Here is a 17122-nt window from a genome sequence, read left to right as displayed (position 1 = left end):
TTTCTTTTTTCTTTCTTTTTCTTTCTTTCTTTTTTCTTTCTTTCTTTTTCTTTCTTTTTTCTTTCTTTCTTTTTCTTTCTTTTTTCTTTCTTTCTTTTTCTTTCTTTTTTCTTTCTTTCTTTTTCTTTCTTTCTTTTTTCTTTCTTTCTTTTTCTTTCTTTCTTTTTTCTTTCTTTTTCTTTCTTTCTTTTTTCTTCCTTCCGTCTTCCTTCCGTCTTTCTTTTTTCCCTCCTCTCCTCCACTACTATTCCAAGTAGTATTCCAAGCCAAAGACGTAACAACTTCAGAAACATTGCCACATCAAATTTAGGTTTAAATTTTTTTGTTTAACTTAAATGAATCCTAAGACTAAACTTAACTTTCATGAGTTTCTGAAAAACAAGTTTTCTGTCAGAGGTGTTACACTAAACTTATCAATGTCTAGAGGACCTACAATGAAAAAAATAAATGATTAATAACTTGGTCATTCCTGCTAGTATGGTCTCTTTCATTTAAAGAAACGAAAGTACCACAGGTGATAAGTCTCCTTAACTTCCCACATTAAAGCATTAAATAAAATGCAGTATTATTAATAACATTATTATAGTTAGGCAGTGGACACTTCTTACAACGTTGTTTCAACTGGAGGACTTTTTTTAAAAAAAAAAAAAAAACTGCAACATGGACATTGGCTGTGAAGATAAGTGTCACTGCAGAAATACAGTGTCCAAAATCAAGCTAGTATTGAGAAAAGGGAGAAGAGCAGAACCTTGTCTTCTGCTGCAGAGATTTTCACAAGGAGMTAAATACAGTTTGATTGAACAAAAATGGAGGAATATTTTGGAAGATAAGTATATAGAGTGATGAGAGTTGGGGATAAATTAGCTTCTTGCTATAATAGGAAGGAGTAAAAGGCAATACAGGAAAAAATTAGTGAATTAAATACATAACTTGCTGTATGAAGCTACCAGATATATTTTTATACCAATAAACTCAAGTTGATTATAAAAAATAAGACCATAATCTAATGATGAAAATGAATATATGTAAATATGTAATGCAGTATAAAGGAGTGCAGGTTCAAAGCAGCGAAAAGAGATCAGTGATCATATATCAATAATCGTTTGTTTTGCTTGTAGAAACATCCATCTAAGGATTATAGTATAGGTGGCTGGGCAGAAAATGAAGATAATTTTGTCTAAAACATTTCCAGAGGAAAGGGCAACCAGTGGGTAGAAATGGTCAGAGGCTAGCAGGGTCAAATAAGGTTGATTTGAAAAATAGTTAGTTTGCATAAATTAAACTGTGGATAGATTGGGATTGTAATATGAACACATTGGTGACAGCAAATAAAAGAATATTCAAGAAAGAAAGAATCTGTAAGAAGTCTATAAGWAGTTCTTTTAATTGGGGGTAGGGGGGAAAGTATACCTCTTGTAGCAATATGATGAAGGAAGATGGACTAATTCATAAGAGAACCAAAGGAAAGCATAATCCAGAATTTCACTGCTACTTGAGACAAAATGAAATAAATCCTTTCTTGGCATAGATTTTGAATGAGGAATGCATTTAAAGATTTTCAGCTCTGTCTTATAGTCTTAGCATAACTTTATACAAGGTTATGGTGGTGTCTCCTGACTTGATCAAAAAATAAAAACCCTACAATCTGAAAATGTTTTAGTGTAGTCATTAGAATAAAATATAAACAGTACAAATGTTTACCTTTGCCAGTAGCATAATTGGAGTATTTGCTCAGGCATATTCTTTGTGTCTGTCCCAAACAGAAGTCTGTGCAAGATCAGGATCCTAGAAGAGAACACGATTTATCTCCTATTTTGAAAAAAATGCCAAAAATTAACTTTCAGTATTTTTAAGCCAAAGAAGTGAAGACTGTGCAACGTAAATTCAAACTAAGGACAAAATATATGAAGCAAAACAAAGGAGCTTTCTTTTTCACCTAAATTTAAATTTAAAAAGAACAGAATGAAGTCCATAACATTAACAGTGYGATGAGTGTAGAATTTGGACCAAAGGCTAAACCAGTGCATAAGGCCTTCATAAAGCGCCATCATCACCCAAGTCCTACATTACGGATGGAAGTAGTTTGTACTCCTATTTTTACATTTCTGCCTAGGGCATCTTTCTCACAAAGACTGTACAGTAGTTTCCTTTAAAGGCTGTCTTTGATTACTAAATAGTTTTTGCTTAAAACCTGCATTTTTACTGTTTCACTGCAGGGGCAAGATTTATTTTAAAATAGTGATAAATGTTCTCCTGTACTTCATATAACACTGCAGATGATAAGTATGGAAAGGTTTTGACTTTTGAAAGAAGGCCTGTAACCAAAACTAACTTGTATTTGCAAATCCACAGTATTTTTACAGGTAAATTAAGCACAACAACTTCTTTAAAAAGAAAGTCTGGGAGTGGTAGAGCTAAAAAGAGGTGTAGCAGCTATTGCCAGCTAAATTATAGGAGGAATAAGCCACCCTTAAGGGAGACATGCAGCAGGAAGAACCACTCGCTGCATAAAACTGTCAGAGAATTTCATAGAAAACAGGCAAGTCTGGAAATATTGAAGCTAGCTGAGCAAGAAATGGATGACAAGTAGTGATGAATACTTACAAGAGATAAGTGTAAAATTTGTTTCTACATGTGTGGTATATGCAGGTGTATTTTGAATAAGGGGTTGGCAACTCATTAGTTTTCACATAACTAGAAATTTGTTCTTGCGGTTTATAATGCCAGATTAAATTGTCTGCAGTATTATATCCATTTTATGCTTTCTAGAAAGTTCACCTTGTTGCTTTTATGCATTCTTAAACTTCTCAATTTTGTTTGTCAAAARCCAAAACTTTCGCGTGGGTGTCGATCAGTGGAAGTTCCTGTACTACACTGCAGGCTATAACCTCATCTCGTCACCTTCCAAAAAACAAGTACTTAGTGTTTGTACACTGAGTACGTCCAGGGCAGGGAAGAGGACAGATCCGGGTGGGATTACCTTCCAAAGATGCACGGAGATTTCTTGGCCTTGGTACATCCTTTCTAGCACCCTGGCTCCTCGCTGTGCCTGACTTTGCGCGTGGGCCGAGGAGGGAGGAGGCCGATGGGCCTACAGCTGGCCACTCTGAACCATGTATAGCAGCTACTACTCTGTTTTGGAGAAGCCACTGGGAGASCTAGGGAGGACCCCTCTAGTCCCCAAGAAATTTTGCAGAGTAGATCACTTGCCATGCACTGGAATTARAATGTATGCTATCTATAGTTTGATTATAGAAAAATAATAGCTTTTATTCATGCATAATTCACSGCAGAAGAAACACATTATGTAGTTATTAGAAGAAATTGAAGGCCTGAAGAYAATATGAAGTTAAAAATGTCTATTTTTTTWAAAAAAATRTGTTTTTGAAGGAAACTTTCCCTCAACCTATCATTTAAGTGATTTATTTGATCTTCATGTAGACCAGAATTTTAGACAGGACCTAATCTGTCTGCTTGTGGGGAAAGTTGTCGCTCATTTGCCTTTTGACCTAGAGAGCTACCATAGAGGTTACCTACGGGTCTGCAACAGTCTGAGGGGGAGGTCTGATCTGAGAGGGAGTTTCTACTGTTCACTTTTTTTTTCTTTTTTTTTTTCTCCCAGCCCTTTGAGCTCTGTGTTTATATAAAGCTCTTGTTTTAAATTTGTGGCTAGACATCTGCCTAGCCATATGGGAGTCTTTATTTCAATACTCTTGAGGTCTAGGTCTCACTGATATCTTGTGGCAGCRCGTTCCAAAGGTTTTCACTGCTTGCTGTTTGGAGGGAAAAAAGAAAAATCTTTTATTAGTACTAGATAGAAAATTTTTCCATTTCAGTAGAGTCCCCTATGCACTCCCCCTCCTTTTTTTTCTCCTGAGAGTTGCGATAGGATGGATACTTCCCAATCTCCTTTTTTTCCCCTACCATTTATTATTTTGTATGCTTTGATCATGCTTGTTCTTACTCATTTTTGTCAGGTAAACATTCCCAATCATTTCAATCGCTTCTTCATTCTCACTGCACGTCGTCTTCAGATGCATCTTCCTTTGTTCATTTCTGGTTAGCCCATCAAGAGTTYGGCCTCATCTGGAGTACTTAGATGTACATACCAGGTAAAATCCTGGCCCTGTGGAAGTGGCTAGGAAGTTCCCTAACATCCGGAGGATGAGGTTTCTCCTAGTGTTGTCRTGTTTTCTACATTGTTCTTTATCCCATTTTTCATATGTTCAACTTGAAAATTTGGCAGCTGAGAATTTAATCTGGAATGCTATGGATACAGCRTTCTCCTTAAATTGCTGGTAATCCTGAGCTTAGCAGTGTAGTTCTGTGGACAGGATTAGTTTCTTCCYCAAAACAGTTTGATGATGAAAAGGATCAAATTTTGTCTTGTTTCACGTTTGTTATAGAGCCCCACTTGCCGTTAGTTTTGAACAGCTGGAACTGAGGACATCAGTCCAGACTTTGAAACAATATTGTTTGTATTCACAGTGACCTTTAGCTGGAAAATCAGCTAAAATACATTATACAGCATATGAAAACAAAAAAATCTTGCCTCAGTAAATGACTTTGTCCATAATATACTCTGAAGATAGGGCAAAACAAGTCTGTGTTTCTACCATATTTGCAAAATCTGTGAACTTCTGTTTCCTCCCCAWAAACATCTTATATATGTTCAGATTGTTGCCAGCTGATACGTTCAGTAAATGAAATGTTAATAAATCAACCTGCAGTTTAGCATGACAATAACATGGATTGACCACATTGATTAAATTGATCATATTTCATATATTTACAATATGTAGACACAAACCCAATTTATTTTATGAAGAGTTTGAGGTAGGTATCATTGGTTTAAAAAAACAAAACAAAACAATGGAGTAATGTTTGTGGTTGCTATCTGCAATAATCTAATGCTGACAGAGAGCAGTATTTTATTTAGTAATTAACAGTGTAAAGGGGAGAGAAGCTGTCATGTTGGTTCTTAAGCTGGGGAATGTGATGAAAGATGATATCTGCGATCTCATCCTTTCCACTTGTTTAGGATTGTCAGGATGAGAAATGTCAGCATTATGAAAGCTCAGCTCTGCTCTTGATATGATAAAACCCTTCAAAAGCCAGTCTTTCTCTCCCTCTCCCCCCTCCTTTCTCCCTCTCCCTGCACTTGSTTTTTTATTTATCCTGTTTTGTTAGATGGCAGAAATATAATTCTTTTCCTTCTTCCTATTATAAGCCACCATTTTTGTTTTATTATATGTTTCACAACCCCTAATGCCCCACTGAAAATTACCTTGTTAAATGACAGTGTTTCAAAGCCATGAATCCTTTCCACCATTCCCTCAGAGGTTTGAAACAGTCAACAGACTGTAAAGAATAAATAATAAAAAAGTATTGATTATTTTGATGACTGTGAGATTCAATTAAGTATTAATTTTGCCCTCCAGTGGACCTATCAAGGTATTCAAAAGGGAGGATTCGGCTCAGCTAAATGCGTGCTGAGTGCTTCAGCCTTAAATAGGGAGAAAATGTGTTTACCTACAGTATTTGAAGAGGAGTGCATTGATGCACAGAGTCCAATATTTAAGTGCTGTGCAAATTAAGCCCTGGTGACAGTGACATTGTTTTCAGCGATATGAGTATTGACTAAAGAAGTGCATTTGATGACAGCTTAAACTATTTGTATTGATTAACATTTTCATAGATTATCATGTGTCATATCAAATTCACTTTTCAGACATGAATACATTAAAAAACCCATAGGCAAACATCGACCAATGTGCTGACGGGACAGAGGGAACATGCTAACCAACCTACTTGCTCGCTGGTCACCTGTTCTCTGCATAAGAACCATTTAGGCATGAACTTTGCAATAAATAGCTGCCAGATAGCACAACAAGGTCACTTGTTCCTTTCTTTTCTTTAGTTTTTTTTGACTCTGGTTTCCATGCTGTCATGATATTATACCTCTTAGTTTGCAAACGGAATAATAGAGTGTGCTTGGAAGTAATGCCTGACCCCCAAATGTCCTCACTGAGCAGAAGATAAAACAGATCCAAATCRTCAAGAAAAAATTTAAATATATATATATAGTAATATTTTATGGGAATATAATGTCCCAAATACAAGAATAATTGCAAACTGTTTGTGTAAGTATCTTCCCTGATTTTTTTTCTTAAAAAAAAAGAATGGTTTCTGTATTTATTATTTTAAAAACGGAAATATGTKKTTGTGTGTGTGTTTATGGAGTTTTGGAGCATAGTATCCCAAAGGCAAGAACAGTTAGAAATCTGTAGCTCTACTGAATGTCGATAATGGGATGGCTATTTGTTGCTGTGTATTTTCATTGAAACACTTGACTGGTTTAAAAAATGTGAATTTGCTTTTGTTAATGTTGTACAGCTGAGGATGCCTCTTTAAATCACTGTGGCGTGTTTGCAGGGTGCTCCTCTTCCGTGATGTTGGAGCATACAGGAATTTCTTTTCTTACTACGTTAGGGACAGAGTGCGATGTAAAAGCATGCACACAAAAAAGCACATCCCACAATTAAAGCTGTGTTGGTTGTGTTGCTTTCATAGAAGTTTTTCTCCAAAGCATCCTGAATCTCTCACATGCTAGTTGAGCTTTAATAGGGTGGGGAGTAATGGAAAACTCATTGGATCTGTAATAGCTCTTCACTTGACTGCAGCCAGCAATAACAGCAGGAGCAGCCAGAGATAAGAGAGAGAGAGAGAGAGAGAGAGAGWGTGTGYGTGYGCGCGYGTGTGTGTGTGTGCGCGCGAGAGAGAGGGAGTGGAAGAGCGTATACGCACACCAAAGCTGCCACTTTTTTTTTTTTTTTTTYCCCTCACTCTTTTTTTCCCTATCCTAGGATCCAATGATAGCTGGACAAGTCAGTAAGCCCTTGCTGTCACTGCGGAGTGAAATGAATGCAGAGTTGAGAGGTGAGGACAAGGCAGCTACTTCAGACAACGAGCTGAATGAGCCCCTGCTTGCGCCTGTGGAATCAAATGACAGCGAGGACACTCCCAGCAAGCTCTTCGGTAAGTCTGTCTAGGTATTTCATTTCACTGCTACCATGTTGTCCGGAAGAGCAGTCTCCCCCCGTTGTGTNGTCTCCCCCCGTTGTGTTTTTTTTTTTTTTTTTTTTTTTTACCCTCTCCCTGTTCACTCAATTTTCTTGTAAGTACCAAGGAGTAGCTTGGAGCGTGCAGGCATACAGCCACACGCTCCGACTCCAACTGGCTACCGGAATGACGGTGTCACATCCTGAAAACTTTTGTCAACAGTGAACTTATTTTATGCGAGTTGCAGGCATCTTTGGGGGTTTTATTTTTGGGGTCTTTTTCTTTTTTCCATTTTTTTTAATCTGTGTTTTCTAGTGTTAAAAAAAAAGGAAGAGGAGAGATCTTCTTTCTTGAAATAGTTTATTAATTTTTATTGCCTTAAGTGCTAATCCTGGTGTTTCACATGCTCAGCCTTTTCTAAAGGTGGACTAAACTGAAAAGTTATCATTTTATATGGTAAAGATAAAGCTTGGTGAAGACAGCTAAAACATTCCCATAGGAAACACTCTGTACTGAGTAAACAAAGACTACCAAGGGTACTGCTTATAGATCTAATGGTTTTAGAATTGAAGTTAGAAATAAAATATTTCCTCTAAAACATGTGCAAGGAGAAACTGCCTTTTTACTTTTTAAACAATCCAAGGTATGCCTGATAAAAATGTAACCTTTCATAAGCAAAACAAGAGCAGTAAGAGTAACACTCCAACACAGACATCTGTCATTCAAACAGATGACACCCTGTAAGCCAACTCAAGCAACTCTGATCTCTAATCAGAAAAGGGAGCAGAGTTGTTGAGGCGCGTGCTTGAGTGATAGATGTTGATAGATGTCTGAGCTGGAGCAGCGCTGTATGGTACATAGTGACATTTTGGGTTTAGAGCGATTGCCCTCCTGAAGGAGTTCCTTTTAATTATTTCCATCTGAGATGAACCTTAATAGAAACAGAGCATTTTCTTACTTTACATGATCCTATAGGTGGAAATTTAAGGGGGAAAAGACCTTAGGTAAAGGGGAAGCAGCTTTAAGAGGGGAGGGAAGGGGGGAGAGAACGTATTTTCTAAGATTCAAGTTTTGATTTTATAATCTGTTAGGAAATCTGTAGCAGTGTTCAGATTTCTGTATTCCAGCTACAAGAGCTGCAAGATTCTTTTAAACAAAAAAAATGTGCACTTTTTCTTCTAAATTGTTCCTTTGCCTTACTACAAGATAGAGATAAAGTACAGAATGTTTTATTAACTACTTCTGTATAGATATGGGAAAATAATAATAAAATCATAAAATTTAATTTCTGGGCTACAATAATGGCCATTACTGAATATCACATCTATTTTTAAGCACCCCCTTAGWAATCTTTGTTTCCATGGAAAGCATAATTTCCACTAGCAGTTTGAATGTTCAAGCACCATATAATAATTGTTTTAGTCCATTTCACCCAGAAAAAAAATTGCAATGCCTAAAATTCAGAGAGCTGCTTCTTGTGTACAATAGTGTAAATATCTTTAACAGGATGTATTTTATTTGATCAAATGTTTAGGGTGCACCTATTAAATATAGTAAGATACGTACAGAACAAAAATGGACTTTTAATTTGATAGTACTGAAATGTCTGGTTTTGTTTGTTTTTAGATCAAGCAAGTCCTGTAATAAAAGGCAGGATATTTTCTGAGCCATTGTCATTTGGTTGCTCTACAGTGATATTGAAATATATACAGACACTTTCATTAGAGTTGCTATATGGGATAAAATGATGTGCAATAATATCTTTTCCCCTTCTGAATTGTAAATATGATTTATCTAAAAGGAGTAATGAAAAAGCTACAAATTAATATATTGTGCTGTGTGTATTTGAGTCTGTTTGCCTGTTTTTTTTTTCTTATATACTGCTAAAAAGATGATACCAAAGTCAACGAAAGCAAGCAAAATAGTTTAACTGCCTCAGTAGGAACTTAGGTACTGTTTGTCTAGGTTTTGTTGCAATTATGACAGATGCTACAGATCTCTTAGCAGCAACCTTTGCCAGTTAATTTTAGTAACTTTGAGAACCTAAAGAAAGGACAGTGAGGCTATTTTGATACATAAGGGGATCAAACTGATCAAATTTATTTAAAATAAAGGTACTGAGACTTTATGTTGCGGATATGTTCCTTAGGTTATATTTACAGCAAGCCTATAAAATACAGTAATTAAGTGTAGTATTACTAAAAGCTATGGTGCATAAATTTGAAGCATTATTCTGTAGCTGTTTCTCTTTGTTTAGAAATAGTAATAGCATCTTAGGAATGCATATTTTGGCCTTAACTTTGCAGTTTCTTAAATCGCATGATTTTGGGACTTTTTTTGACATATGATAGCACAGAGGTTGGCATTTTTCTCTTGTAAACTTTCCTTCATGTGATGAGAGACAAAAACTTTCCGATTATAATTTAATATATTGTTGGGTAAAAATTTGCCAGAAATCTGTTAGGCAGGAGAGGGAGGGAGAAGCATTTTGGAAAGTCAAGGGAAGGAAACGGCCCCGTGGAGAAAAGTTTTCTCTATGCTCACATCTTCTTACGTGTGTGTGTTTGTGTATAATTTTTTTTTTTGAAAAATTTGTGAAAATTGTGTGCTGGTTTAGATGGAATGAATGACCAGCGCTTGAGTGTTTTGTTTTGTTACCCCAGCAATATTTCCTGAGTCAGATTTTCATATAGATGATTTGAATTGAATGGTGAGATGCGGAGAGTGATCTTCTCCCTCACTGGACATGGGCTGCTTGGCAGCCTTTTGCCGGATGGGCTCAGTATTGCAATGACCTGCCCTGCTTACCTGTACCTGTTCCAGAAATKCCCCCTAGTTCTTAACACCTCCTTATTTCGGCATGTCACTGCTTACTGTAGTAACAGTGGGGATTTAATTCCTGTTTTGGTAGCAGATAATGCAATTAATCACAAAAATGGCCCCTTTTCAACAACACTCCCTGCTGGCRGTGAGGAAACTGCAGGATTATGATTAATTATGTTTATTCTCGACTTAGGGAGGTATAGAGTAAACCTTTGGTCCATTTCTCTTAYGGATGCTTTGCCGCCAGCGGCGCGAGGTGAACGCTGCGGCTCCCCAGCTCTCGGCAGCAGCAGCCCGGCCTGGGATAAGTTTCCTGCCGGTCGAAGCAGCTCTCCCCGGCGGCTGGTGCCCGCTGCGCGGCAGCGTGGCCCGCTGCCTCCGCGGCAGGGCGGCATCCGAGAGCGAGCGCGGGAGCCACTGGGGCGGGAGCGGCTGCGTTCGCTTGCCCTTGGCCTGGTGGGGTTTGGGGTTGGTTTGGCTCTCAACGAAAGGCTGATCGGTCGTCCGCGGGGCTTCAAGCGTTTGGGGCAGCGGGCTTCTCGGCATCTGTTGAAAACACCTGCGTGCAAAAACTTTTGATACTGAAATCACGTGAAACGTGAGGAGAGTGAAAAACGTGGCAAGAAATGCTTTCTGAAGTGGAAAATTTTGGCAAAGGGCTCTCTGTTCCGAAGTGTGTCACCTCAGAAATAATGTTTTGATGTGTGAAGTTAGAACAGCCACAGTGTTTCTGTTATAGAAATACCAATTTTGTTCAGCAGCGTGAGGCAAGGTTGTCTTGCAGGAGATTTTTGTGGTGTGTTATTTATTCTTTAAAATATTTGTGAGGCGGCATCTCCTATTTTAATCATACCATGCTCAGAACTGTTTAAAAGACTAGAAGCTGTGGTTAGCTGTTGCCATTCTTGGCAGTGTCATTTTCGGATCAACTTGTCTTGCTTCACACTATGCTTCAGAACAGCAATAGAGGGCCAAATCTGCAGTTCTTACTAGAGAGCTTTTGTTAAAGGTAAATAGGAGCTTTGCTTGAGCAAACACATTAGGATTTCATCCTAAATTAATTAATCTTAGTAGGCTTTATACACAGCATCTTTAAACAAACTTATAGTAAGTTATCAAGTATTACTCTGAAAAAAATCTCAATGAAAACACCTCTCATGTTCAACTCTGTAATAATATAACTGTTAAGACTTAAGTGAATATAGATACCAGGCATATTGGGTATACAATTCTCTGTACAGTAAAAATCCTGGGAAGAAATTGCCTAATCCAAGCCCCACAAACTACTATCAACTAAAGTTGATTTTATGGAGTTGGATCAAATCCTTAATGGATCCTTAATCCAAGGAAATTTGTGACATAATTTAATGATGGCAAAATAAAACTAGGGGTGCACTTGCATGTTATAATAATTTTATTGAAGTATAAGAAATTACTCTTTAATAATGAATACGCCATTTTACACATCAAACTTATCAAAATAGGTAAACCATAAGTGTATAGGGAGTATGTGACCAAGCTTGTAATTGTGGAGCAGAAGTTTTTCTTACGTGATGATTGCAGAGCAACAAAAATGGACTACTAATCTTTCTTATCACCGGCAAGATGTTATTCCAATGAAATGAAATCTTAGGTTTTCTTTGCTGGAAGCAGGCTGTGGTTTGATTTGTTTCCCTAACAGTTTTCTGCTTTTTCATAATGACATGTATGTTTGAAATATTGGGGGGGGGGGGGGAATGTGTGTGTTAAGTGAGTCCGTATGCCTTTCTGTAAAAAAAGCTTTGTTTTCAAAACCCTGAACGGGATCTGGGATTTTGTTTTCCCCGTCAGTGCTGCTCCCCGCGTTTCAGAATGGTGTGTGTCTTTCCGTAGAAGCGTTCGTGGCCATGCCAGAGCAGAACTGTGACACGGGGCAGAAGTTGTTTCTACCCGGTAGCATTTTGCCAGCAGATTCCTTGTAGTGGCTTTCAGGAAAGCATGCATTACCTGATTTTTTTTTTTTTTTTTTTTAATCTGAGTAGTTTTGATTAGAATTTATGGCACTGGAGTCATTTTGGTTACAAAGAATAAAGAACTAAATTGTCTTTTACGTCTTGAGACAGTGGTCTCTGCAGGTCAGAGCAGAGGTCGTTGGCAGGTTGCTGCGAGGAAGCTCGCGTTAGAGTCATTAACAGCGTTCCCAGCCCGTGGGGGGAAAAGAGAAGAGGCCTTCAGTCCGAGAGCTTTCCTTTCATCAGCGTATTTAAGGATGCTTCTCTGTGTCTTGGCTGAATCCTCAAATTGTAAAGGCCTGTAAGATCTCGTCCCATCAGGAACATCTTGATAAGTTTGGGTAATTTCAGTGAAAGAAAGCATCATGTACGATTTGCTCTTGCTGCCTTTTAAGCCCCTAGTGAGTATTTCTGTTCTTATAGGGAACTTTATAGCCCAAATTATCTCAGTATTAAAATCGGGGCCTGTTTTTAGGCAGAGCAAACAGTGGAAAGATGTTTAATCTGCATATAACGATTCCCCTCTCTTCACATAATGTTACTCTGTAAACACACACCACTTCGTACACTGTGGGTGTGTTGTTCTGAGACACTGTTGGTTATCCAGGCGATCTCTGAGGGCTCCAGGCCCAGTCCTGTCAGGGCTTGATACCTTTAATAAAGCAGGTAAYGTCTGGAGTAGGAGGGCTGTTTCACTAAGGCAATTGTGTCAATGAGGAATGTTAACTGAGGACACGCTTACAGAGTCCCGCCGTAATACAGGCTCATCAATCTGTATTCTAAAATGTAGTGGTGTCTTGCTCAAATAACAGTAAGTTTTCTAAGAATCTGGAAGATCTGGCTCCATGATGGACTGTTTCTAAAGGATATGTTCAATATGAGCGTTTTTAAGTAGGTGTTTGCAAATAGCTAGGGACTTAACTAGCTGCTCTGGATAATGTTATTGTTCTGGTTGCTTGCAGTGGAGTTCTTAGTGAAGTCAGTGGGGGATGCATATGCGAACTGGGAGTAAATGCCCATTAAAGCTGAAAAAGACGTTATGATTATTTAAACACGCAAGATGATGCAACAGTAAGATAGAAAATCCATCCTGAGCTCAGGCTCCCTGCCGTGCCTAGGTATTGCAGGTAGCTCGGGCAGCAGTGATGCTGATGCTCAAGCATAAACGCAGACTCTGCGCAGACTGGACTCCTGCTTCCCTGAGCTTCAATGAGAGCAAAATTGGGCTAGCGAAGAGCAAATATTACAGTGCCACTTGTAAACTCCCTTGCTTTATGGAAATAAATCAGTCTCTTATTGCCGTGTCTAAATTGTGACAAAGAAAACCTATTTTAAAAAATCTCTTGAGTGAGGAGAAATTTAATCATGTTTTTGAAAACATGGAAGACTATTCTGTTTGGCTTCATGAATTTGTAACTACTTTATTATTAAAATTTTGAATTAAGTTTGTGTGTGGTATCTGTGTTTCTTAAATGAGGCTTGAAGTCTGATTATCTGTATTTCTATACAGAGTAACTAACGTTAGAGAGAAGGTAAAAAGACTAAAATCTTTTTTAGTAGGTAATTTGTATGGCTGAATGACAACTAGTTCATTCTCAATTAGTTAATCTTTCTTCTCCTTGTCTTTGAAGTTATAAAAATAACAACGAACAACTAACTTGTTTAAAAGCAACATAAATGGCTGGCTGTTTCAAAGGGGAACTTGCTGGCTACCAGACAGCAAACAGGTAATTTGTGAAAGAACTGTTACTTTCTTTGATTGAGATCCTTGCTGGTTTGTGTTTTGAGATTAATAATAGATCAGACACTTGCACATTAAAAAGAAAGCAAATGTAAAAAGGAGGAGGAAAGAGAATCGGATGTTTTATTGGACTTCACGCGATTAAGAAAGTTCGCGACGGAAATATGCACGGGAGGCAGGCAGAGGAGAAGCTGTATTTGCCCAAGCGTGCACATGGCACCACTTAACACCTCTCTTGATTTCCGTATGCTAAACAAAGAGATAGCAAGTACTTACACCAAGCTGGCACCCTGTCAGGGGGCAATCTGTATGAAGCTTCCTGCTGTCAGGTTAATAAATTTTTTAAAAATATCCAAAGGCAGAGGTAGCTGTAGGAAGCTCATAGTAACAGTTGCCATTCTCCTGTGGATCATTTTTCTCTTTAATATCCTGTGTAGCGCTTGGTTTTCTTGTTGTGTTGGCTACCTAGGTTTTGTTCTTTCTGACACTTGTGGGTTCTTTGTTTTAATTCTTTTTCTTTGGTAAGCTGCTTCTTCTGTTATCTCCATCACTTGTGATTCCTTTTTTGGGGAGAGATGGTCGGGGGTGGGAAGATCAGCTTTGCTTTTTTAATACTTTAAGATATAATCATATATGCAGTATAATGTTTTTTTCCCACTAAGGATTATTTTCCTACATCTGTTACTAGTATTACTAGTACTAATGTTATCATTAGTACTACTAAAATAACTTTATTTTGCTAGTTCCAAAAATAACTTGTGATAAGCTCAGTGGTAGAAGTTGCATTAAAATAGCAATTGAATCAGAAAATTAACAATGAGCAAAAGCAAAACCAGAATAAAATTATATTTATCAYAATCTGCAGGTTTCAACAGTATTATTATTTTGTAATGGAAATGGTTTGATTTTTTTTTTAAGTAAAGACTCATTTTTCTTTTTTCCACTGTATAAAAATCAAAATCAATATCAGTAGGAAACAAAGGAAGATTTGTATTGTGACATCTCCTGCTTTACGTTGTGATACAGCTTTGACGCTCTCGGAAGCAGGACTAAGCCCTATTTCTTTGAAAGCAGAGGTCATCTACAGAAGAACAGTGCTGCCTCCAGTCTGCTAAATAGAGCCTGCTGTTTTCAGAGCCTGAAATTGGGATTGTTTCATAGATATTCCAGGGATATCTACATCTACTGACTCAGTGTAGTACCTATGCCTCTTCCATTCCAAAACATGTTTAACACTAAGCTACTGCTTGTCTGTTCCGAAAAGTAGCTTGGATTCCTCTGTTTTTATTTTAGGACACACAAAAAGAATTGTTAGGGGAGTCAGGATTGGTTTTGTTTTATCACTTGTCCTTTCTTTTCTGAAAGGTAAACCATCACTTTAATTTTTGAACAGTTTGAAGTTTTATTAAGCACATTTCAGAAAAGAGCGCAGTCAATCAAATAGTACCTGAAAGAGAGGACCAAGGTAAGAGTTCATCTACATAAAATATTTATGACTGATATATATATGAATGTGTCTAGCGTATCATGCAAATTATTTTAATGCACTAATAAATCGTAGTCTTAAAACAACTTCATGGTGCTGTAAAGATTGAGACATGACACAAATGAGATTAAGATGATTTTCCCATATTAAAAACAGTATTCACTACAACAAATCTGTCATTAGGTTAATTCTTTGAAAACTTCTGTGGAATTTATAGCAGCACTCTAATAGTAGCTTTGAAAAATACTTGTGTGTTCTGGTTCTGACAGTAGTTGTATGATTTGATGGCCATTAGTGGTTCTATTAGGTCATCTTCATTTTCTTGCTTAGCCTYTTATCTCATGTAAGCACACTTTTACTTTTTAAAATCTTGTTTTTAAGATGCTGAAAAAAGAATTATTAGCAGGTAGTTTTCTTCCAGTGGAAGATAAAGGAAGTCCTTTCCGAGCAGACTCTAGCCCTACGGCTCTTGCGACAAACACCAAGGCTTGTAAAGTCGAGGTTCAGCCAGAACAGTGCAGCTTGCTTTCCTTCCTGCTGCTCTTTTGGTTACCTACCGTTTCCGAACTCTTCCCCTCTCTTCTTCCACTGGCGTTTGTGTGTGTGCACCCATCTGGAAGTGTGTGTGGCCGTGCACAGGCAGCTGTCGCTCAGGTCTGCCCGAGTGCGTTTTGCCTTCGTATGCTCTTGAAGGGAGTTCTAGGTTTCCATGTTTTTATTTGAAGTGTGTGGTTTGAGGGGTTTGTTACTTGAAAAGTATGATCTGAAACCTGTGTTTAATCAAGACAGTGGAATTGTTTTTTAGTAAATATACTTTAAGGCATATTTTAATATATTATACTATTAGGTATGTGTAATTATTTCTTGAGATTGCATAGTATTAATTAGAAATGAAGAAAGATTATTTGGATTCAGCCTAATCTCTTCAGCAAATACAGTTTGGGGTAGTTTTTATATTTGATTTAGCACATAATTAGCATTTATTCACGTGGTAGAGAGCGATTGTGTTTGCTCTGGAATTTGAATAATCACGTGCGATCTGGTTCTGAAAGGTCTCCTGGGTCCAGGCACCACGTGTGCCAAAAGCCTGTAGACTTCAGTGGGGCACTTTAATATATTAGTATTTGTAGAGCAGTGCAAGGTCTAGACCTATCTAACGTGCTTAGTGGTCTACAGAGCTGCATGTTGTTAGCTTAAAAACGGACATCCATACTGAGAGGCAGCGGAAACTGCTTTATAACTATGCCATGCTCTTCTTTAACAAAAGAGGAATTATTTTGCCAGTCTTGTGTTACTGTGGATTTCTGTTACATTGTGTAAGTGTGTTTATATACCACAAAACTTGTGATTCAGCACAAAGAGATGTAAAAGGAATAACGTCTGACCGTTACAGGCAGAAATAGTTTTTCATTTTCAAAAATTACATAAATCTTTTATAAAAATAGGGAGGCTTTGTGGAGAGTGTTTATGGGACAGGAGTAGCATATTATCATAATAATTAGGCTTTTAAGAATACGAAAGCATGACAAGAAGTAATTATTGCCRAAAGAAGAACATGACTGGAAATATCAACAGGATAGGAAAAAAACAGACAGCTATATACTAGCTCAAAGGAGATTGTAAATGTACAGGCCTGATATTTCCCCTCCTTTCTTGTACTTCCTTGCCTCATATCATAAATATTTGGGACTGCAAGCCACAAATCTCTGCAAAGAAAAATGAAATTTACAGCTGAGGGAAAAAACTGAAAGTGAAAATATTTAATTTTGGGATTTTTTTCCCCCCTTGCTAATTGAAAATTCTTTACTCTCATAAACACATCCAACAAGTAAAGCATCTGCATAAGTTCGTTCTCACCCCCCCCACTTCTGTTCCTCCCCTCTGGTGCGAAGGGAAGTGTGAAGGAAACTCTTGTGTGGCTCCTCTTCTGTGATTTGATACATTGCTTTCAGAGTCGTCTTATTTTAACTGCCTGGATACAGCACAGTGAAGCCTCTCATAACAGTTGCTGGCAAAAAA

General features: G+C 37.7%; 1 protein-coding gene across 1 annotated transcript in view; it reads left to right on the top strand.

Moving 5' to 3' along the window:
* Positions 1–17122, top strand: part of POU6F2 (POU class 6 homeobox 2) — a 314269-nt gene that overhangs the window by 50898 nt on the left and 246249 nt on the right. Inside the window, exon 2 of the mRNA XM_085320198.1 lies at positions 6867–7038. Within this exon, the coding sequence (XP_085176324.1) occupies positions 6867–7038 (172 nt within the window). The remainder of the gene's footprint in view (positions 1–6866; positions 7039–17122) is intronic.

This window comes from Rhea americana, unplaced genomic scaffold, assembly GCF_003343005.1.
Source record: "Rhea americana isolate MKP2758 unplaced genomic scaffold, rheAme1 scaffold_62, whole genome shotgun sequence".
Classification (NCBI taxonomy): Eukaryota; Metazoa; Chordata; class Aves; order Rheiformes; family Rheidae; genus Rhea; species Rhea americana.
This window is presented reverse-complemented; position numbering and strand designations above follow the sequence as displayed.